The 21,023-nt window shown below is 41.5% G+C and overlaps 2 protein-coding genes, 1 long non-coding RNA gene and 1 other non-coding gene across 25 annotated transcripts; 2 read left to right on the forward strand and 2 right to left on the reverse strand.

Moving 5' to 3' along the window:
* The first annotated feature begins 80 nt into the window (after positions 1 to 80).
* On the forward strand, positions 81 to 2,293 carry LOC121110712. The gene is made up of 2 exons (XR_005859779.2): positions 81 to 125; positions 398 to 2,293. It is a non-coding gene; the product is annotated as an uncharacterized LOC121110712 (long non-coding RNA).
* Positions 1,934 to 20,957, reverse strand: RBMXL1 (RNA binding motif protein, X-linked like 1). Of its 22 annotated transcripts, none has more exons than XM_046940020.1 (11): positions 15,917 to 16,270; positions 15,536 to 15,560; positions 15,333 to 15,459; positions 15,038 to 15,144; positions 9,630 to 9,801; positions 8,426 to 8,542; positions 7,959 to 8,073; positions 7,733 to 7,858; positions 7,551 to 7,639; positions 4,821 to 7,055; positions 1,934 to 2,951 (listed from the first exon to the last, which is right to left on the reverse strand). In XM_046940020.1, exons 3-10 carry the CDS (start codon positions 15,439 to 15,441, stop codon positions 6,748 to 6,750), a joined length of 1,143 nt encoding a protein of 380 aa, XP_046795976.1. In that variant the 5' UTR covers positions 15,442 to 15,459; positions 15,536 to 15,560; positions 15,917 to 16,270; the 3' UTR covers positions 1,934 to 2,951; positions 4,821 to 6,747. The 22 variants fall into 22 exon arrangements, with proteins under 22 accessions (XP_046795976.1, XP_046795974.1, XP_046795975.1 ...); XM_046940018.1 differs by having other exon boundaries at positions 7,551 to 7,654; positions 15,917 to 16,238; XM_046940019.1 differs by lacking the exons at positions 15,536 to 15,560; positions 15,917 to 16,270 and adding an exon at positions 20,836 to 20,957.
* LOC112532448 lies at positions 15,217 to 15,281 on the reverse strand. The gene has a single exon (XR_003075180.1). It is a non-coding gene; the product is annotated as a small nucleolar RNA SNORD61 (small nucleolar RNA).
* On the forward strand, positions 15,934 to 17,988 carry LOC121110693 (atherin-like). The gene is made up of 4 exons (XM_046940876.1): positions 15,934 to 16,016; positions 16,072 to 16,252; positions 16,308 to 17,009; positions 17,106 to 17,988. The coding sequence occupies exons 1-4, from the start codon at positions 15,934 to 15,936 to the stop codon at positions 17,166 to 17,168; spliced, it is 1,029 nt and encodes a 342-aa protein (XP_046796832.1). The 3' UTR covers positions 17,169 to 17,988.
* Positions 20,958 to 21,023: the final 66 nt, after the last annotated feature.

Genomic DNA, 21,023 nt, shown 5'->3' on the forward strand with positions numbered 1-21,023 from the left:
GCTAACCCACATCCGTGACGACATCTTCCTGCCTCTTTTGCTGCCTGCACGGCTCAAATGCGAAACTTCTTTTTTTTTTTGGCTCAGCACCAAAGCTCAGAGATCAGAACCAGAGTTATTGTAAGGTAAGAAACACCCTTTTTTACCAAATGGACTCTTAGAGTGCTGGGCTGAAGAGATACAAGTGAAGGCAGACCTTCCGCTGCACAACTGCAAGTCACTGTTAGTACTTTATATGGAAACTTCTGTGGTAAGCCGTGCTAGTAAAACTGCCTTTGTATTGTAGTTACAGGATCTCATCTTTGAACAAATCTGATTTGGGCCGTTAGGAAAACAGAAGAGCAAAAGGGAAACTACATGCAATGAATCTGAATGGGTTCGTGTCTTCGCCTTCCAGGTCTTGCAGTTGGTTTCTGACCTGCAGCAGGATGGGAGGATGCTGTGTGAAAAGCTGGTAACACAAAGCAGGAGCCGGTGCGAATGGCACAGCAACCTGAAGCTAAAGCACAGACCTCACTGCCATCTGGTAACACACATCTCCAGCAATCTGTATGTGTGCAAAACGTTTCATATTTATGACTAATTGTAAGACTCTTCAAGGTTTGTTTTTTCTCCCCAGTTCTTGTGAGCACTGCTGTATGTAGAAACGAGTACTGGCAGTTCCACGTTCATAGCTTAGTTTTTCTTTCCCCATATGCTCGTTCTTCTACTGGGGTCAACATACATGCCTGTGAACAATGTATGTTAATAAGAGACCTCAGTCATCAGGTCAGAATGGAACAGCTTCCAACCTGCAGAGAAGTATTTCAGTAGAGGGAAGATTACATACTCGCTTTGCCAGGCAGTGTTACAAACCTGAACACAGAATACTTCACAGATTGCCTCCTCCAAAACAAACTTCTTTTCTTCCCCTGGTAGATGGGCAGTTCTAGAGATTGATGCCTATTTTGCACACAGCTACTGCAGCCAAGCACACACCAGGCTAATGGCTTCAACTACTACTCCAATAATATATTTCCCACATCTTCAACACTTACAAGAGTTCAAAATTGTCACCTCTTACATATTCAGAAAAGCTCCCATTTATACTTCGGATAACCCACTTCAAATCCAACTTACACACATTTCAGAAAAGCATCAGGACCCAACCAGAAATCTTCCAGTTTGTTCACCCACCCTCACAGCAGAATTAATTCTGGGGCAGAACCCAGGATCTGAGGGTAGAACCCACCAAGCAAGGAACAATTTCTTGTCTGGCCTTTGGAAAAGATTACTTAAAAGGAACAAATGCAACCATCAACCACCTCTTGCAGAGTCGATCTCTACCCCCAGATGAGCAATAAGCTTTCAATTGTAGCCTGATTTTCATCACTAATGACTATGTTACAGTATTAGTTTAAAAAACAAGTAAATGGAAGGAGGGGATACGTATCCAGCTAACAAGTGTCATATACAATCAGCAACAGGAAGAAAAGCCACTGTTCAGACATCCAGGAAACATTCTAGAGTCTGTACACAAGTCACTTTCATGCAACTTGATCTTTCTTTTTTAGTAAACACCCAATGCAAATATGGGACTGGATTCCTTCTATTTAAACTGCTGACTTTCAATGACGCCGCCTGAGGCAGAATGCATGAAGATGTACCAGTGATGTAAATTACATGTCATTCTGGGCACACGTGTATCTTTTTTCATGTGGCAGCTCATATACTGGCACTGCATTTCAGCTAAAATGCTAGGTAGGCTCAACGTTTCAGCCTAGAAGTACTCAGACTACAAGCTGAACAAGGAGTCTCTTATTACTAGTCTGACTCCTTCCTGAATAAGCACAATGCACTCTGAGGCCACACCTAACAATAAGCCACCACTACATAACACTGGTCAGCAATCATTTCTACCAAGAAATAAGAATTTATTTAAAACAAACAATCGTTTTATTTAACAACTCATTTATTAACGCTGGAAAATACTGCAGTTTTATCCATTTTCCTATTTAGAGGCAATTTACTCATAGTATCTGCAATTTTTAGCTGAAGTTGAAAGTGATACTCTTAACCCAAAAAACAGACATAGCTTTAACGTCCTTGAAAGGGTACACATGCTTTTTCTTTATTAGTTACTCACTGAAAAACCGAGAGGTATTTACATTTATGTCTACTGTAGAAATAGTATAAATTTTATAAGCCTTAACTAAGTACCTCTGCCAATCTGGTTAGTTTTCTGTATCAAGTACTCATGTCTGAGCATTACTCTCGTGTGTGCTGGCAAATCAGCACACAGATAGGTTAAAAACACATCAAAACCGAGGCAGTATTTTGAAGAAAACATCTTGTTTCTATGGAATTGTGCACTTGTTAGGATGTACACTGCTGGCACCTGCTGGAGCTTTCTAAGAACCTAGTAAACATAAGACCACTGATCATTCTGGTAACTCATCACTTGTACTGCCTCACTACATCAATGCCTTCTTCCTCTAATCCACAAGGCTAGGACAATTAGGAAATTTTCAAGTAACAATACTGTAAAACTCCTGCTGGTCTCTTGGTGAGGAAGAATTTGGAGCTATTTAGTCCTCTGCATTTTAGAGGACTATAACTCACTTTCCTATAACTGGCTCTTCTTTTAGGGAAGAGGAAAAGCAATGCGTGTAAAGAGGAACCCTGAGTATTTTTCTGCTTCAGAATTTACTGATGCATGTTTACTGCATAGAAATAAGACTCCTGGCTCTTGGAAGATGTAAGCTACAGGAGACAACTGATTTTCATCTAAGAAACACTTGGATGTAAGAGATCAGATGGGCTACTTTCAAAGAAAATTCCTTAAATAGTAACACAACTCTCTGAAACAGATACTGGGTGACACCACACTCAAAAGTCAACTTTTGCCAGCTGCATTTTGTTGTTCTTCATTTTTCCAGTGCATATCCATTGCTGCACTGCCTTCTTCTAGTCTGAAAGAAAGGAAATTCAACTTAGTATACTTTCAAAAAGCAAGAAGCAGACAAAGTCACATCACCAAATTGTTGCTGCATATACAGTGAATACATTTTGGTTATTTCCAAATTGTTCCAAGAGTAAAAAAATACATCAGCAGCTGTATCTTTATTAATTCCAACATAGTCCAATAAGCACCAGTGAGTGACAAAACAAATCTAGTAAACTGATAAATAAAGTCTTCATTTTCAAAGAGATACACTTTCACTTGCCAGGAGTAATTCATTTCCCACTTACCAGAGAAGAGATACAGAGAATTAACAATAACATGGCATGTAAGTACCAAAAAAAACTGACAACATTTTGACACAATGTGCATGGTGATTTGGTTAAGACCTTTTTAAGTCACCTAGGATGCTGCATATTAAAGATAGTAAGCCATCTTTTTGTTACCAAGACCTGTGGTCTGAATGGACCAGCCTCATAAAAACTGACACCTACTAATTTTTTTGCAGGTGGAGGATTTTGACATCAGTGGTTTTTCCATGAAAAAGGCACCCAATAGTTCAGTGTCACTTCCAGAAGGATCTGTGATTTAAATACTTGAACATTTAATTAACACTTGTTGTTTGTTGAAATTTTTTGAACAGTAGAAGCAAAATAGAAGGCTGGTGAGTTAACAGCTTTTACTTAACCATGTACTTTATCTGACTCAGAACAGAAACTACAGATGATGCTTCTGTATTTCACACAATCACAGAACCATCTAGGTTGGAGAAGACCTTCAAGATCATTGAGTCCAACCATCAACGTGATCTACTGGGTCCTGTCACTGTATCACGCCCCTTACTGATCTGAACTAAAATCCAGTACCCTAAGATAGAGGAGGAATTTGTCAGGAATATGTACAAAGTATTAATGGCATATTCTGACAAAAGTACTGCACAGAAAAAAAACTATAAACAGACTGAGGTTATAATATCACACAGTATGCAGCAGAACCTATCTCCTTTATACAAAATAGATCTTGTCTAATATCAAACATGATTAGTCAGATGAACCACAGTATCAACTGCAGCCTTTTCTTTTCACCTTTTTGAAAGCTGAATCTCAAAAATACTTTAAAGTAGCAGCAAAATATTTTTAACACGTACGAAGTACTTTGAAAATGAATTAAAAAGTTACAGTAAAAAAATTCTGGCAAATCTCCTCAAAAAAAAACCCCAATTTGTACATACCCTCCAATCTATGTTTGTTTTTTAAACTGGCAATGAATGCATTGAAGGTGGTGTGGAGTTTGTCTGGGTGACTATTTATCAGAGGAAAAGTTTTCCACAACACTGCTAGCAGGACAGCAACTACTGCCTTCCTTTTTTGCTGGTAAGTATCAGAGGAATGCAACAGTTGCTATTACACATGAGATCTGAACAGTATCTACTTGTTCTGCCACTCACATAAGATTAATTCTAATGTGGTAGACTTTCAAGTCATGAAACACAACTGAGCTACAATGTTTTAAGCTGTTTTTGACATGAATGGGAAGTACACAATTTAATCCAGAGACTCTTGCTGTTATTCCAATCCAGACGTTTTGGTCATACTTTATGAAGACTCCTAGACTAAGTATGGTGCATTCAGACTTAAATGCACTTTATGGTACATCTGTAACCGTATTTTACGATCAGCGGTTCCCAAGTGGACCATTTCTTTTAGGAGGAAGTCACTCACTGCAATTTCTAACCTGGCAATTAAAAACCCTGCTTAGATCTGTTCCTCCAGAATTTGCTTTCAGATTTGAAAAGATGACTTAGCCACCAAGGATGTCAACCCTGACACAGATCCATCAAAAATCTTCCATGCAGCTACTACAAAAATATAGTAATTACCTGATCTATCAGTACAGGCATCACTCATCTCTGCCACCAAACCAGACGAAGCTGCTTTACTTCCGAAGCATCTTCCAGAAGTTATCATCCTGTAATCAAAATAAAGCAAGCTGAGAAAAATACATTTTACTGCACGAGTCCATCTATAGCACTTCCCCCCATTTCAAGAGTCACAAGCTTGGGTTTGCAGATTAGTCTGTTTCAAGTTTTACTACTTCTCTTTTAAGTGGTGGAGGATTCACTGGTCTGGAATGGACTGGAATGACTTAGTGACTGGTTGCATGGCTTATGGATTCTCATTCCTTTTCAATGGTGCACTGCCATGTTAAATCCATAAGTTGAACGACCAAACATACTGAGGACTAAACAGAAGTAAAAAGCTTTGGTTTTGCTTTTAGTTGGAGGTCTTCACGTATACTATATTCAAGAGCATCATTTGAACTTCATGGCTTTACCTGAGTCTTAACTCGTCACAGGTTCTGCCACATGTACCAGGTATCCCTGTAATGCTGTGTCAAAACTGAACAGTCAGGCATCCAACTAAATGTCAAGTTCGCAATGGCTTGCTTCAAACTCCCAATAGCTGAGACGGTATCTGTCAACCTAAACCAATTCCTGATTTCACAAGTCTTTTAATTTTCTTAAAGTAACAGTACACGCAGTCTGTTTGAGCATCTTCACTGAGATACTGGGCACAAAATACCCCCTCCCAACCCTACTTCACAGTATTCTGTCTACAGCGAGCTGCATTCTTATCTTTAGTTTCAAAACTGGTGCCATAAACTCTTTTATCCAAGAAGAAATGTTGAATTTTGAGAACTTCTAATGTATTGAAGTATTTCATTTCCTTATTTTTTTAAATCTAGACAGCACTTCCATTGCCATGACGTGCAGCTTGTTTTACCGTACTAGAGGAAGAAACTTGGTTCAATTTTGACTTAGACTGAAAAACTAGTTTGCTTTGCTTACCATCTTTGCTGTTTCACAGGCATTTGTTGCTTTAAATCAGCTGTGGAATGCTGAAAGTTTCACTTGTTTTTAGGAAGCCATAAGCCTTTGAGAAGTTGGAGAGAAAGACTTCTTTGCTTATCTTATTTTCTCCTTTGGAATCAAAGATGTTCCTTTAAAAGTGAAACACTACAGAGTTGCAAAAATTTGAAACAGTATGAGTAAGCATGGCTTTGTAGCTTCTTTGATGAATTGGTCAAACTTTTTTATTTTTTTTTTAATTTTTTTTTAAACAGTATACTGTAGCTGACTTACATGTACATGGTTCATTTGATGGGGAGAACTTTTTAAACTCCCCATGAAACAGGAGGAAGGCAAAAAATAGTATTATCCACGTGTTTTTTCAGGTGGAGTGACTTTTTTTTTTTTTTAAACACAAGGATCTGAAGGCATTTTCTACTGGGAACACTGACTTCAGGGAACACTGACTTGAAATTCTAGACAAAAATGAACTTTTTTGTGGAACATCCCCACCACCCTCCACATCACAAACAATACTTTAAGAATGAGATGCTGAATATGTAGAACAATCCAGCTCCATATTAGATAGTTGGATGTTATGTGGAAGATCTTAAGAACTGCTTGTTCCGTTCACGAGGAAAGTCAGATGGGAAGTGTGGCATTTCAGGGAAACTTTACTTTGGAAATTACAACACTAGTACACAGCTCAAATTTTATACATTTAACATCTGCCTTTTGAAAGAAATGTTAACAATTCTGAAATGAAATTAAACACTGGTTTAACTTTTCTTCACAAAAGCATAAAAGTCATGGAGGGGAAAACTTAACAGGCAACAATAAAAAAAGGTAAAAACAACTTTTCCTTTTAGTAGTCCTCTGGTAGTAAAGATAGAACTTCCACTTTTTTTTAATTTGTTTGAGAAGTAATGTCTTGGTCCAAAAAAAGTTAAGAGTGTTTTTAGTATCTGCTTCTGCCTCCACCTCTGTCAGATCTGCTTCCGCCACGGCCACCACCTCTGGGTGCTCCGCGGCTTGAACTACTGTATGAATCACGAGGAGGTGGATAGCCCCTTTCCATGGATGGGGGAAGACCCCTGTCTTGTCTTCCAACACGATCACGGCCACTTGAGTAGACATCACTTCTGCTGCTTGAGTAACTTTCTCGGCTTCCATATCCATCACGTGTGCTGCCGTAATCATCATATCGACTGCTTCCACCATAAGATGGCGGGGGCCCTCGTGCAGGTGGAGCACTACGTGAGTTACCTGCAGGGTCAATGGTCAGGTAATATGGCAACACCATAAGTTATATAAACAATTTCAATCTGAATTTACAGAATTGCTGTATTAAATGTTTACTTTTACTCTTTTGTATGCATTGAGATGTTCTTTATTTAATCTGCCATGTTAATGGTATTTTAAGTGGGAATTGCGTATCAGGCAGTGAGTGGATTTAATAGACTTTGAAGGAATGAAGACGGTGTTTATTCAGGCAGGCTCTTTACTGGGTATTCCAGAACAGCTTGTTATTTTAGAGAAGAAACTCAGCCACATTTTCCAGAGATAGCTGTAATTCTGAACTGTAGACTTTGCTTCTTTAATTTATAGCTTAACAGTGTGATCAAATGATAACCAACAACTGCACTTTCACTGTAGGGGAAAAAAAAGTGCCACTTCCCCCTAAAACACGATCAACCCGTAGAAGTCAGGCTTCACGAAACCCATACAAATTACTGCATGATCCTCAAAATGGATTCTTACCATAACTCTCATACGAATCTCTGTAGGAACCTCCACTTGGATGATCTGAGTAGTCTCTGTCACGTCCACCACCGTATCCATCACGATCGCTGTAAGAGGAAAGACTACTGAGACTTAGTACAAATCAGTCAGATCACAGGAGAAGTAAAAAAAGACATAGACAAAAATCCAGTAGTAGATACCTATAGCCCCTGGAGGGGTATTCATCACGTGAACTGGAATGACCATAATCACGATACGCATAGTCACGCGGAGGTGGTGCATAGTCCCGTGTGTCCCTGGAACTGGGGTAATCTCTGCTCGAGTAACTACAACGAACAAGAACTGAGTTATGTCACAGTAATCAGGGATCAAAATCCTCTGGAGAATGAAAATATTGAGACAATCCAAATTGCTAAGAAAATTTACCCATCTTTAGTGCTATAGCCATCATCTCTTGGAGACATGTAGACATCTCTTCGTGACGGCATTGGTTCTCTGCGTGGAGGACCACCGTAACTGTCTCTTCCACGTGACACAGGAGCTTAAACACAAGTTTTATAATACAGTTAGCACTTAACCACACAGAAGACTCAAGGCAATTACAACTTCACGGTTCACAGAGACTCAGAAGCATCACCTGTAGCCTACATTCACAATACTTTTCTGCCTATGAGGTCTTAAAGCAGCATTAAAAAGAACACAACAGATCACACCAGGTGTACCAAACAGCTGAGAATGTCCATGTGACAAGAACTGATAGATCATAAGAATGACCAGTTAACCCACAGTAGATTTAAGTTAAAAAAAAAAATCAATACTTTTCATCAGTTTCTGATGATAAAGATATTACAAGACAGCTGACTAGGCAAGAAAGCAATTTAACAAGTCCTTACCTCTTCCTCCCATGCTACTGCTACGCACTGGTCCCGAAGGTGCAGATCTTTTAGGTGGAGGGCCTCCACTTCGTGGAGGTGGACCTCTCTTCATGGGAAGAGGCCCTCGAGAAGACCCTACAAGATAAGCCATGTACCAACTTGTTACTTCTATAATACTTACCTGTATGTCCCTAAAGCCTCAACTTCAGTAATCTAACTGATGTTACCACTACTGTGTGATCAACAGTAAACCTCTAACATTAGACCTTAAGAATACCTTTCTCTTGTTTTTTTCAGTCACTACTAGATGCTACTGGCAGAATTGAGAGCATGCCAGATAAACTTTTTTCACAGCTTAAGTTCCTGTTAAGAACTGTCTTACACAAGTTATCTAAAAGCCACAGTGTGTGCTGCGAAGGAGAAAGAAAACTCCTATCTGTCCTTAGTCTCGGGTTAAATGCTCAAGCTACTGTCCTCAGAAGACAAAAGCCACCTGGGAAGATTCACTAGAGAAGATCCTACATAAAGAGGGAACAGAGATACCGTAGGACCTACTACACAGACTTTCCAAGAATAGAGTTTTCACTATTTTCAGAGTTTTTTTCCCCCTGCACTACAGCTTTTACTGCTATAACTCACGTGCTGCTTTAAGTGACTGTTTTAATACTAAAAAGTTGCTGAATAAATAGGTATATCTAAGTTAAAGTACATCCGGTATCGAGTTGTGTACTATCCTTCCATTTCAGAGAGCTTCAACTCAAAACAGTGTCATGAGCAACATCTGGCTTTCCTATTTGTCACTGTGACCCCAAAGGATCAATCATTTAAACAGCTACAGTTTAGTGAGTTTAGACCTCTTGCTAGTAAGAGCAGAAAGCACTTCCCTTACCCTGGTGGAAGAGAATCACCTTTTCACCTTGAATACAAAAAAGCTTCCTTTCTCACGTGCAGGGCAGGAGTTTTGTTTCTTTCATAGCCAAAAGTCAAGTAGAGTGTTAGATGTAGAAGGGAATCTTCACATTTGAAAGCCTTTTTCTTAAGGTGTACTTGCCTAATCAAAAATTTGACTCAACTGCCGAGATTATATTTCATGATTTTAATAACGAACAAGGAGTGCACTATTCAGCTGTTTCACTTTTTTTTCCAGTAGGATTATTGTCATCTTCCAATGGGATTGTCTTGTATGTTGTCCAAGTATATAATGAGATAGGTAAATACATACCCAAGTGACTCCCTCTTGAAGGTGGTCCTCTCGCGCCACTTCCGCCTCTTCCACCTCTAAGGCCCCTGGGAGGACCTCTGCTTCGTGGAGGGGGTGGTGGCCCACGCCTACCACCACTTTCAAAGGATGGCTTGGTTGCTTGTTCCACTTTAATTGCTTTCCCATCTAATGACTAAAGAAGAAGCTGCTTTACTTATTGCTCAGTCACGTTTGTAATTCTTAAATTAAGCCCTTCTTGCTTCACTATTATAGGGCTTCCATTTTATAAAGTTAGAGCAACTCTAGAACAGATTGAGTCTTCAGTATTAGTCCCCACGTACTCAGCAGCATGTTGGGCCTAATTTCTAGAGTACTTCATTCTTGTGGTATTGATGAAAAAACACAGAGCAGCATCAGAAAGCACTTTCAGTCAAAATAAAAGTGTCCAATGACTACGGCAGCCCCATGTCATGTATTCCGTAAATGAAATATGATTTATGAGCTCCAATTTACTTCCAATTGCCACGGACTTTTGCACCAAACTGACTGCACCAGTAGTTACAGGATTAAGCTGAAGATATCTTAGCTTCAGTTGGGGTTTCTGGCAATGGGGAGGCCGTTTTAAGTACATTTTCTTGATGTCCTGATTAAACGGTGATCACTGAAGTATTTAGAAGTAATTTCAGCATCTACAAAGCAGACTGAGTATGGTAATTCAGCCCTTTTCTACTGTTTCAAGGTGAGTTTTCAACAAAAAAAAAAAGAGGTGACTGACATAATTTACTCTATTACTTGCTTTTCCAGTGTGGATTTTTTTTTTTTTTTTTAAGTGGATGCTTTTTCTGGAGCATAGACCTGCAGTAACAGGAACTCTGCAGCCAGCTATTATACCTCAAATATGAACATGCGTCAAGACATACTGAGTAACTCAGTAAGTGTATCCATTGCATTCTCTTTCAGACAACACACATTTGGTCAGGAGAGTCAAGATCGTGCTCTACTGAAATTACTGCACATCTTTATTGGCAAATGCAGCTTACTTGACCTTTTGTAAGCTAATATTTTTAACAATTAACTAATTAGGCAGTGCTGTTAATTGCACATTATTGCAATAAAAGAAAAAAATTGCTGGTAAGTGACTCACTCTGCACTGCTAGTGGTCATTTATGGAGGTAAAACTGAATCTTCTTCCTCCTCCATTGAAATCTGCCCCTTTCTGAAATCATCCACTCCAGTAGTGGACATATTCCACCACCACACACAGTTGTAGCTACTACTGAAAAACTGAAAGTGTATATCCAAAGGTTTGACTCAATCCATCTTGAGAAAAAATAAACATTAGCAACATAACATTGGTCTTGGTTTTGACTTAGTTTACGTAGTTTCTCAGTGACATTTGGCATGACAAGCTCAGAAAATTCCAGGAGTGCATATTAACACTGCTAATTGCTGGAATTTAATAGTGTGTATCTCATACCTAGTTTTGCCATCTCTCATATCCCAGTCACCTTCCTCACTACAGGAAAGGTAGGCTTAAAGCCTTAAGTTTTGCTACCAGGACTGCAGCTGCTCTGTTTCATGGCAGACTAGTAACAGTTTGTTTGAATTTTTGAGCCCAAATATCATCCCTTCCCACTAGCAAGGGTTTTGAACACTTGGATGTAGAAGTCCAACTTCTTTTTTTTGTTTGTTTCAACATAGAAGGCACAGTCTTCCTAATGGTTTCTATTCCTTATTTTCTTCTGCCCTGCACCTACGCAGAGTACTGAGGCAAAACATAGGTTTCTTTTGAAAGTGCTTTTAAGCAGTCTAATTTGTGTCTAATGTCCAAGAAAATCTTTGTTTTTGATGTTAACCAGAAGGCACTTGTTCTCAAATATGATAAACTTGGAAAGGGAAAACCATCTTCTTTCATAGGTTTTTCAATCAAATGAAAAGAACTCATCTTACTGATGACATAGAACCCAGACAAGTCATCTCAGAGCAAGAAATTTTCAATGGGCCCAAAACACCAGCTGTCAAAACAAGCACTCATTAGTTGGTGTTTATAATCTTGATTCCAAGTGTTACAATAGCATTTTTAGTACGATATGGGCATTATTTTGTGGCATTACCTTGGTGCTAAAAAAATAAATTCTACTATATATGCTCTTTTAAGGATAGCAGTAGATTTGCAACCACAATTTAAAAAATTCCTGCATGTGTGATGAACAATCTATACAGTTTTGTACGGCATCCAGGGAACCTCAAGCAAACAATTAGAGAATTGTCCTGCAAACTGCTCCGCATTGCAAAACAGAAGTTAAATGAGGTGTATTTGAAAGTTTGAGTAGCTGTAATTCAAATATCCCAAAGACACGTGCATGAACCAGCAGCCTAACACCGTGCTGGTGTTTCCTCTCCAATGGACCATTTTACTGTTGATGCTGCTGCAATTCCATCACCATTTCTGTGTTTCTTGACAACACACCATGAACACTTCTCATCAAATGCATGAAGGAACTGAAGATCATTTCCTATCAAGCTGAGCTTTTCTGTATTATGCCACTTCTTCACAAGAAGATTTGGAAATAAGTTTGTTTATTAGAGGACGATAATCTTCTGCAGTGGATAGTAGTATTCATTTCAACCTCTTAACATGCTCCAACTGGCTTGACAGGTCGTCAACTGGAAGAATGGAATGCTTCAAATGGAATTTTATCTCTGGCTTGACCCAGATGTTTCCTCTAAAGTCACATTCTCCTTAACTATAGATTTTTGTACTCAGGACTTCAAATATGACGAACAGAACAGCTTAACAGTTAGAAAGTTCTCTAAAGACTTGGATTATTCCCTTGTACTTAAAGTGCATTTTATGACATGAGGAGGATGACTTGGCTGCCTTGCAATTAAGATTTTTTTTCTAAAGAACTTGCTGTAAAGTACTTTAACATTTCTGCTGTGCCTTTCAGGCAATAACTGATTCAATTTTGCAGAGAAAGTAATTTAACCTGAAAAATTCCCCTTATCCCCAAACCATCATCTCCTGACCTCCTTCCTCAGGACTAAAAATTTCAACAAGCAAGTTTATGCCTGTTCTATTTCAGAATGAACCATACTTAACCCCATTTCTTCCCCCAACTCCAGCAACTGAAGATATATTCTTATGTTCTTGCAGAATTCATCCAATTCAGTCTCTTCTGCTGGCTGCAACTTTGAATTTCTTCGGAATGACAGAATAAGCTACACACTGCCCATACATCACCTGTTTCCCCTTGGCTGGGCAGGTCAAGTTTCTCATTACAGACTGCGTGAGCTCTTGTCTGTGCAGTGCTTCTGCTGTTGCCTCCTTTGAAATGTCTGGGTTTTTCATGAGCACTCCATTTCCAAACAGTCAGAAGAACTCCCATTTTGGACAGATTAGAATGAATTACTCCCACAGGATGCCTCAAACATCACTCCTCTTCAGAGGCAGAATGCAGTCTTTTTGAAGTATTGGTACCAGTTATTGTCCGGAAGGCTTTCTGATGTAGTACTGCCTCACAACCATCTTTCACATCCACAACTAAACCAAGCTAGATAGGTACAGAATTGGAGCTATACACAGCTACACTTGCAGGCTTAGTCTGAAAGCCATTCTTGCCCAAATCCTGAGTGAGGATGTTGTTTTCCTATGTTGCTGGTCAAGTTTCAAAGAAGATGGAAATACGTTTAGATTTGCAGCTCTGAAGGTAGAAGCCATGACAATGATCACCCATAAGTCAGTATTTCCTAGTTCTTAAGTGATCCAGACGGTGCATTCCAAAAATACAGACAAACTCAGATACGCATTACATGGCATTTAGCTACTTTAGCAAGCATTACTTTCATAAATGTTTCCAATGTGAATACATACACAACATTCAAGATCTAGAACAGCTGATTATTTTCAGAGTCATCTTCATTTAAATGATGCACTCCACAAACAGTTCTTAGGATTAGGGACTGAACTCCTTTCAGTCTGACAATTCGTTGCTGGTGCTTGAAGTTACTGTATGGGGGGGGGTCAACTGAATTATTAACTCAGAGGAAATCAGGATTTTGAAACTGTAGTAAACAGGTCTTCAGAACTGTAGCAAGCTACACAAGGAAGATAGATTCATTAACAGGCGCACCTTTAGGGATGTTCTTTCTGTACCAGTCTAAACATTATCTGACTTGTCGCTCTCCCCACTAAGAAAAAAGACTAGCTTGAAGAGGAAGCAAGTCTCCATACAAAGTTACACTAATCACCACCAGATTGTCCTCAAGAACTCAGAAACTAAGCAGCACACACACCAGAAAGTCTGCTATAACACAAAATGAAGAATAACTAAGTTTAACTGCACACATCTGTGCACACTACATACTCATTTCCTTATTTGGTAAGTGCAAATATTCACTATGCTTTACTTATAGACTACACTGAATTGAAAGAAAACCACCAGTCATTATTTCGCACTAACAGCTATTAAAAGCTCAAGTATTAATTCAATCATTCTAAACAGAGGCTTTCTTAACCTTAGGAGAGATGCTGTTAGAAGAAAGCCCAATTCAGCATGATCTTTACAACTCAACTCTTCTGATTATGCATGACAGGCAAGAGCCTGAAATTCAAGTCAACTGATATGACAGCTTACACCATCTAAAGAGAGCATTTCTTTGAAATCTGCTGTTGATCACTAACTCACAAACTGGCATTCAGCTTTTCAAACACATGCTAAAGCAAAATTAGATCACAATAACCTACATTCCTCCAACACGCCTTCCTGATGCGAATCTCAAATTTTGTTCCAAATTCAGAGATTTGTTTTCCTTGTTAAAGACATAATATGTATTAGTTATTAAGTACATATTTTCTTTGAACTATGTAGTTCTGTTGCAGGGTATAAATAAGCCCAATTGATGGTTAACTGAAAACAGTTTCACTGTAACTGGCAAGAAGCGCCACATACATGCCACACATATAAGGATACCTACAAATTAACAATGCATCAACACACCACAGTGTAGGCAGTTCACATCAAACCCATATTAGGGGAAACACTCACAGTTTTCAGGCAAGTCACTTCCCTAAAATATGATTTATGCAGTACTGTGTTCAAATACAGTAAGAACAAAAACATTGTAGGAGGCATGCAAGAGTGAAAAACTGTGTACTAGAAAAGCTCTCCATCACCAATTAAAAAATAACTGAATGACATCCAGGCTTCACTTTCTACTGTCAAATCCAGAGTCAGAGGAAAGTGATTCCAGCTTCACGGAGACAAGAGGAAATAAAGACACCCTGACAAATTTAACACTGCAACTTGTCTCCAGAATCTTCTAGTCCACTATCTTTCCAAGTCTTATTACGAGTTAATTTAATTCCATAGCTCCATAGAGCAATATTTTTGGTTAGCTGCAACAGCAAAGCAGATCTCAATTCCTACCTTTCCATTCATGTCTCTGGCAGCATCTTTAGCATCTGCTGGACTCTCAAACGTTACAAAAGCAAATCCTCTTGACTTGTTGGTTTCACGATCTTTCATCAGGAGGACTGCAGTGGAAATAAAACCATGTTACCCTCTGCTGTAATTAAGCAACAAAACTCAACCTTTATTTAACCTTTAAGCTCAGAACTTCTTAGAGAACATGATCATGTCGTAAGATCAACATTATAGGAGTCATCATAGCTGTTTTGTTGTTTCTAATCTTAGGATGGCAAGAGTATTTTTTGGTTTTTACCTTCCACAATGCGTCCATATTTGCCAAATACAGCCTCGAGGGCTTTCTCATTTGTCTCTGTGTTCAGGCCTCCGATGAACAGTTTCCCGGGACGATCTGCTTCAACCATTTTGACGATACAAGAGACCTATGAAAGCATACAGTCCTCATTAACAAAATATTAGACTACAGCGGATTGCCGGACAATCCCACGGAATACTCACTCCTCCTCAAATTCAAGCCAATTTTCTTTGAACAAAATGCCAAAAGAAGAGACGTTATGCATAAAGGGAAAGAGAATAACTATGAGGTTGAAGCAGTTATTTCCAGTAGAAGGACTCTAATCCAAAAAACAAAGCAGGGCTCTGATGAGAACTGCTCCAGCATCGACAGTGGCAAACACTGAAAAGCTAAGCTTACTGCCTTTTTGCCCTTGATGGTAATCTTAGGGCTCAGTGTCTCACTGATTATTTCAATAAATACGAGTAGCGTTAAGATAAAACCAAAACGTTAAGTTTAAAGTCAGGTGGGTCAACATTCAAAATTAACCTCAATCTTTTACGTTATTTTAAGTACACCAATACTTAGTCAAAGCCGAGGCCTACACAACACGATAGTCTGAATGGATACCAGCCCGACACCGCAGCCCAACACGGCTAAGAGAAGCGGGACAAGAAGAAGAGCCGGAGACAAAAAGGGCAGTCGGTGCGTCTGGCGGAACGCCCGGCGCCCGCGGACAAACGTTACCGCACGCCCTCAGGCCAGTGGCGGGAAAGCCCGGCGCAGTGCCGGCGCGGCTCGCCCAGCACACAAAGAACCCCCAAGAAGGCGCCGCCGGCGGCCGGGCCGCCCCAACCGCGCAGGCGGACAAGCGGCGGCCGCCCCCCTCTGAGCCTCACGAAGCGGCGCGCCGGGACGGGAAGGGAGAGAACAAGGAGGGGGCGCCGGACCCTCCGCGTTTTCCACACACCTCCACAAAATGGCGGCCACCTCTAGCAGGGCCTTCTTTCCCTCCCGGCGCCAGACGAACGCCTCAGCGCTAAGCGGACCGCGCGCCTCAAGCCTCGCTCCGGGCCATCTGCTCGGGCCCCAGGACGCGCCCGCAGCCGTCCTCCCTTTGTCCTCCTCGCAGTAGCGGAGCCCACGCGGCGGGACCACGCCGAGAAACCCCCACACCTAAAATGGCGGCCAAGCGCCTCTCGCGCCAGGGACCCCCCGCGCCCCGCCACAGCCGTCCCTGCGCCCCGCACGTGGGCCGGCGGGCAGGGAGGGAAGGCGGCAGGCCGGACTCCACCGCGCCTCCCGCCAGGCCCGCAGCGACGGGCGGAGCGCAGCTCCTCGCCGCGGGCACAGCCTTTCATCGCACCGCCGCTTCCCACATCCAGCCCTCGCTTCGCAGGGCCCCGTTTCCCTCTCCCCGCAGATCCCGGGCCTGCTCGGCTCGCCTCGCACCACTCACCTCCGCTCCCACCCTGCCGCAACTGCGCAATGGGAGCGAACAAAGGAGCTGCAGCCCTTTATATCGCTGACGTCACCGCCGGCCGGGGCCCCGGATGCAAGCGGCGCCGAGCCCAGCAGGGGGAGACCGCAGCCTGCCGGGCTCTCACCGCGGCCGCTTCGTGTCCCGCGTGGCGGCGGGCGGGCAGGGAGCTGCGGTGCTGCCGAGAGCTGTCCGGGGTTCGGCGTGCGCCGCTGCGGGTAGGGTGGGCCAGGCCCTCATAAGTGAGCGAGACTCTCTGGTCCTCGCTGGAGCGGTTGTTCTATGGTGGGTGGTGCTTTTTCCTTTGTTTGCAGCTCTGCTTGGGGAGCGTGGATGGGATTGCTTTAAAGGCTCAATTTACAGCTTTGAGCAGATAAGGTTGGAAAAGACCATCAAAACAATTTAGTCTAACCATCAACCCATCGCTGCCAATCCACATCCATCTTTTTCTTGACCGTTTCCAGGCACGGTGACCACCACCTCCCTGGGCAGCTACTGCTACTTGATCTCTCTGAGAAGAAACTGTTGAGGAATATCCAACATGAGCCTCCCCTGGCACAACTGAAAGCCGTTACCTCCTGTCCTATTGCTGTTACCTGGGAGAAGAGGCCAACCCCCCCCACCTCCTTAAAACTTCCTTTCAGGGAACAGCAGGGTGATGAGGTCTCCCCCGAGCCTTCTCTTCTCCAGACTGAACAATCCCAGTTCCCTCATCTGTTACCCATAAGATTTGAGCTCCAGACCCCTCACAGCTTTGTTGCTACCCTTCTCTGGACATGCTCCAGTGCCTCTGTGTCTTGCAGTGAGGGGCCCAACACTGAACACACCACTCAAGGTGCTCAATACAGAGAGACAATCGCCTCCTGCTCCTGTTTCTGATAGCACCTGGGCACACTGCTCCCTCTTGTCCAGGCAGCTGTTGATTAAAACCCCAGATGTCTCAGAATTAACTATTTGCCATTTTTGCTCCAAGTTATAGTTCTGTTTATAAGTTCCAGACGTACTGTTTACCTGTGCTGTAAGAAGAGCAATATCCTTGAATGTCTGCCATTTTTGCCTAATTAAGGTTCTTGCTCAAAGTTACAGTTCTGTTTATAACTTCCAGATGTACTGCTTATCTATGATAAATATCCTTCCTGACCACAAGACTTCCATAATAAATCCTTGAATAAATGCTGCAAAATTGTCACATCCTGAGAAGAGAACATCAGACTCTTAATTTTTCGGTCTCCTCTTTTCAGTTATTGATGTTCAACTGCTCTCTGTGTTAGGAGAGTTAGAAGAGTAGAACTCAACACTGCATCAGACTCCCTCAAGATCTGTTGAAAATACAAAATTAGGCAGCTCTCAAACACTTTAGAACACAGTTTGTACTTGAAGATTGTTACCCTTCCAGCATAGATGCTAAACATTTCTGGGGGATATTACTGGGCATGGGAAAAGGGGAAGAGCTGTCACAGAGTGGGAGGGCACTGCATGTGATGATAATGCAGTGGCCAAAGAACACCACAGCTAAATTCCAGTCCTGGAGGTGTTCAAGGCCAGGTTGGATGGGGTCCTGGCCAACATGATCTAGTGCATGATTAAGTTGGTGGCAACCCTGCCCATGGCAGGGGGTTGGAATTAGGTGGTCTTTGAGGTCCTTTCCAACCTAAGCCATTCTATGACTGTGTGTGAAATTTCTTTGTCTGCTTCCTTGCCCTACACCAGTGTATTTGCTAACCACCTCCCAGGTAATTGGAAATCAAAGCAACTGGAAACTAAACTCTTTTTCCTTCTCTGATTAAAAGAGAAAAAATATTTAATTAGTGCTGTGGTTTAACACAGCAGGCAGCAAAGCACACACAGTCAGACGAGGGAGAGAACTGAAAAAAAAAAACCCAACAAACCAAAGTAGAACTCGTGGGTTGAGATAAAAACTATTTGCTAAGATAGAAAAGGAAGTGGGAAAAAAGGATTATAGTAATGATTATTGTTCACCACCCACTGACTGTTGCCCAGCCAGTCTCTAAGCAGTAGCTGCCTGCCTGGCCAACTCCTGACCTCCTTCAGTTTTTTGTGCATGATGGCATACGGTACAGAATATCCCTTTGACCAGCTTAGGTCAGCTGTCCTGGTTCTGTCCTCTCCCAGCTTCTTGTGTCCCCTCAGCCCCCTCACAGGCAGGATGGTATGAGAAGCTGAGAAACTGAAATGTCCTTGGCTCCATGCAGCACTGCTCAGCAACAACTGAAAACATCGGTGTGCTATCAACACTGTTTTTCTCCTAAAGCCAAAACATAGCATCATAGCAGATACTGTGAAGGAAAAAATAAACTCCACCACATCTGAAAACAGGGCAATTAGTAACTCAAGGCTTCCTTTTTATGTCATTCTTCAGTCTATGCTGTACATGTGGCTAGATGTGATTGGCACTAACATAATTACATTTGAAACAGCATTGGAACGTAACTGCTCTAATTACATTAAGGCCATTTTCCTCCCCTGTCCTTTGTCCTAAAATATACCTTTGTAAGGCCTCAGTCAAAACCTTGGTTCCATAGACATTGCAAACTGGAGCAGTATTTTACAGTCCATTACACAGCTAATGTCAAACACAGTCTTGTTCCAAGTTCAGTAAGACAGATCTTTTTCCAAGATTGAATAATATATTACAATTCTAATGCTTCTTTCTTCCCTTCTTTGTTTTTTGGTTTTTTGGTATTTTTGTTTGTTTGTTTTTTTAGAAAAGCTACAGAAATCTTCAGGGAACAAACAGCAGCCTGTATGGAAATTGATCCCTCTTATACTTAAGTAAAAAGTTAAAGGCTGATGAGCTATGACAATTTATTTTGCACATGATCTCTCAACTTCTAATTTTCTGATTAGAAATGAAAACAGTAGTAAAAAGAACAATGCTGGCCCCTAGAGAGTAGGGAACAGACTTAGATGGGATAACTGGGGAAGCATTAGAAAAATGTCACCAACCTTTACAAAGAAGACTGTTCCTATCTAACTTGCCCTTGTATTATTACATGTTAGAAGGAAATGCAATGAAGTGCGTTGCTTGCAAACCCAAGTTTATAAAAAAAAACAGATCACGTCTTTTCACTGGTAGCCATAAAAAGGAGCCCTCTAAATGGGAGAGAGAGACAACATTCAGTAAAGGGGATATTTTATGAAGTTTTTTGGTAGCTTTCACCTATAATGTCACAGTTATGTTGTCCGTATGAAGTTTAACAATATAGTTAAGCTTGCAGTACAAACACATTCATGCAGCGGGCAGTACTTTGGACATTCATCGTAACACGCTTGCACATTTTCATCAAACATATTGGCTTTTTACCAAGTTCATCATACTTGGGGTTTAAACTGGATAAGGGGATCAGGAAAGCCAGGAGGATGAGGACTAGCAAATACATAAACAATCTGGTCACGTAAGACTCATTTGTGTGGGGTTTTGTTTTCATTTTTGGAAAACCAGGACAAAAAGCATAGAATAACCACAGAAATAGATCTGCACGTACAACACCAAATCAAATAAGCCTAAAACAAGAGATAAAACACAAACTACACATCTCCCAACTGTCTGGGCAGAGAAGGAATTAGAAGTACGTCAGGAAATGCAATCAGAATGGATAAAAAAGGAACGTAATTCCCCCCAGAAACATAGTTAAAAACAAAAAACAAAACTAATAACCAAAAAGATGAGTTTAATACTTCCATGACAAAGAGCAATTTGCTGGGCAGCTGTCCCTTCATGGGTATTTATAGAAATTCAGAATTTTTACTTCATAAAGCCTTCATTCAGACTTACAGGGAGGGGATCAGAGCAGCCTCTTTCTGGCACTGACTTTGTCAGTTATTTCTAGGCTGCTGCTCCATGATGCACTCCTTCCAGATCACCTACCTGGGAGTCTACCTGCAGGTCCTTTTGAAAGCCTAACAGTACAAAGTGGATCACAGCTCCCTCAGCTATAACCGGAGCTGCCTGAAATAACAAGTCAGGTTCAGCTGAGAAAGCACAAAAGACAAGCAATTATTGTTTCCCCTTTATTCTTTCACCTTTTGCCTGGTGCAGAACGTTGAGAGCCCCGACCGCCGCTGGGCCGCAGAGGCCCATCACACCCGAGTACAGCGATCTCGACGAGGAGACCTCCGCGCCTCACAGTGCCCTCACTCAAGATGGCGCCCAGTGCCTCACACGTCATGGCGCAAGCGCCGCGCCGCCGCCGCCGTTGTGACGCTAAGGC

The sequence above is a fragment of the Gallus gallus genome, chromosome 4 (genome assembly GCF_016699485.2).
Source record: "Gallus gallus isolate bGalGal1 chromosome 4, bGalGal1.mat.broiler.GRCg7b, whole genome shotgun sequence".
NCBI lineage: Eukaryota > Metazoa > Chordata > Aves > Galliformes > Phasianidae > Gallus > Gallus gallus.

Coding starts and splice junctions, on each gene's coding strand:
- RBMXL1 (XM_046940012.1), bottom strand. CDS start 15,441: ATGGTTGAAGCAGATCGTCCCGGGAAACTGTTCATCGGAGGCCTGAAC. Junction 7,859..7,958: donor GGCTATAGCACTAAAGATGG/GTAAATTTTCTT, acceptor TGTTCGTTGTAG/TTACTCGAGCAGAGATTACC. Junction 7,658..7,732: donor TACCCCTCCAGGGGCTATAG/GTATCTACTACT, acceptor ACTAAGTCTCAG/TAGTCTTTCCTCTTACAGCG.
- LOC121110693 (XM_046940876.1), top strand. CDS start 15,934: ATGGATACCAGCCCGACACCGCAGCCCAACACGGCTAAGAGAAGCGGG. Junction 16,017..16,071: donor GGAGACAAAAAGGGCAGTCG/GTGCGTCTGGCG, acceptor GCACGCCCTCAG/GCCAGTGGCGGGAAAGCCCG. Junction 16,253..16,307: donor AGGGAGAGAACAAGGAGGGG/GCGCCGGACCCT, acceptor GGCCACCTCTAG/CAGGGCCTTCTTTCCCTCCC.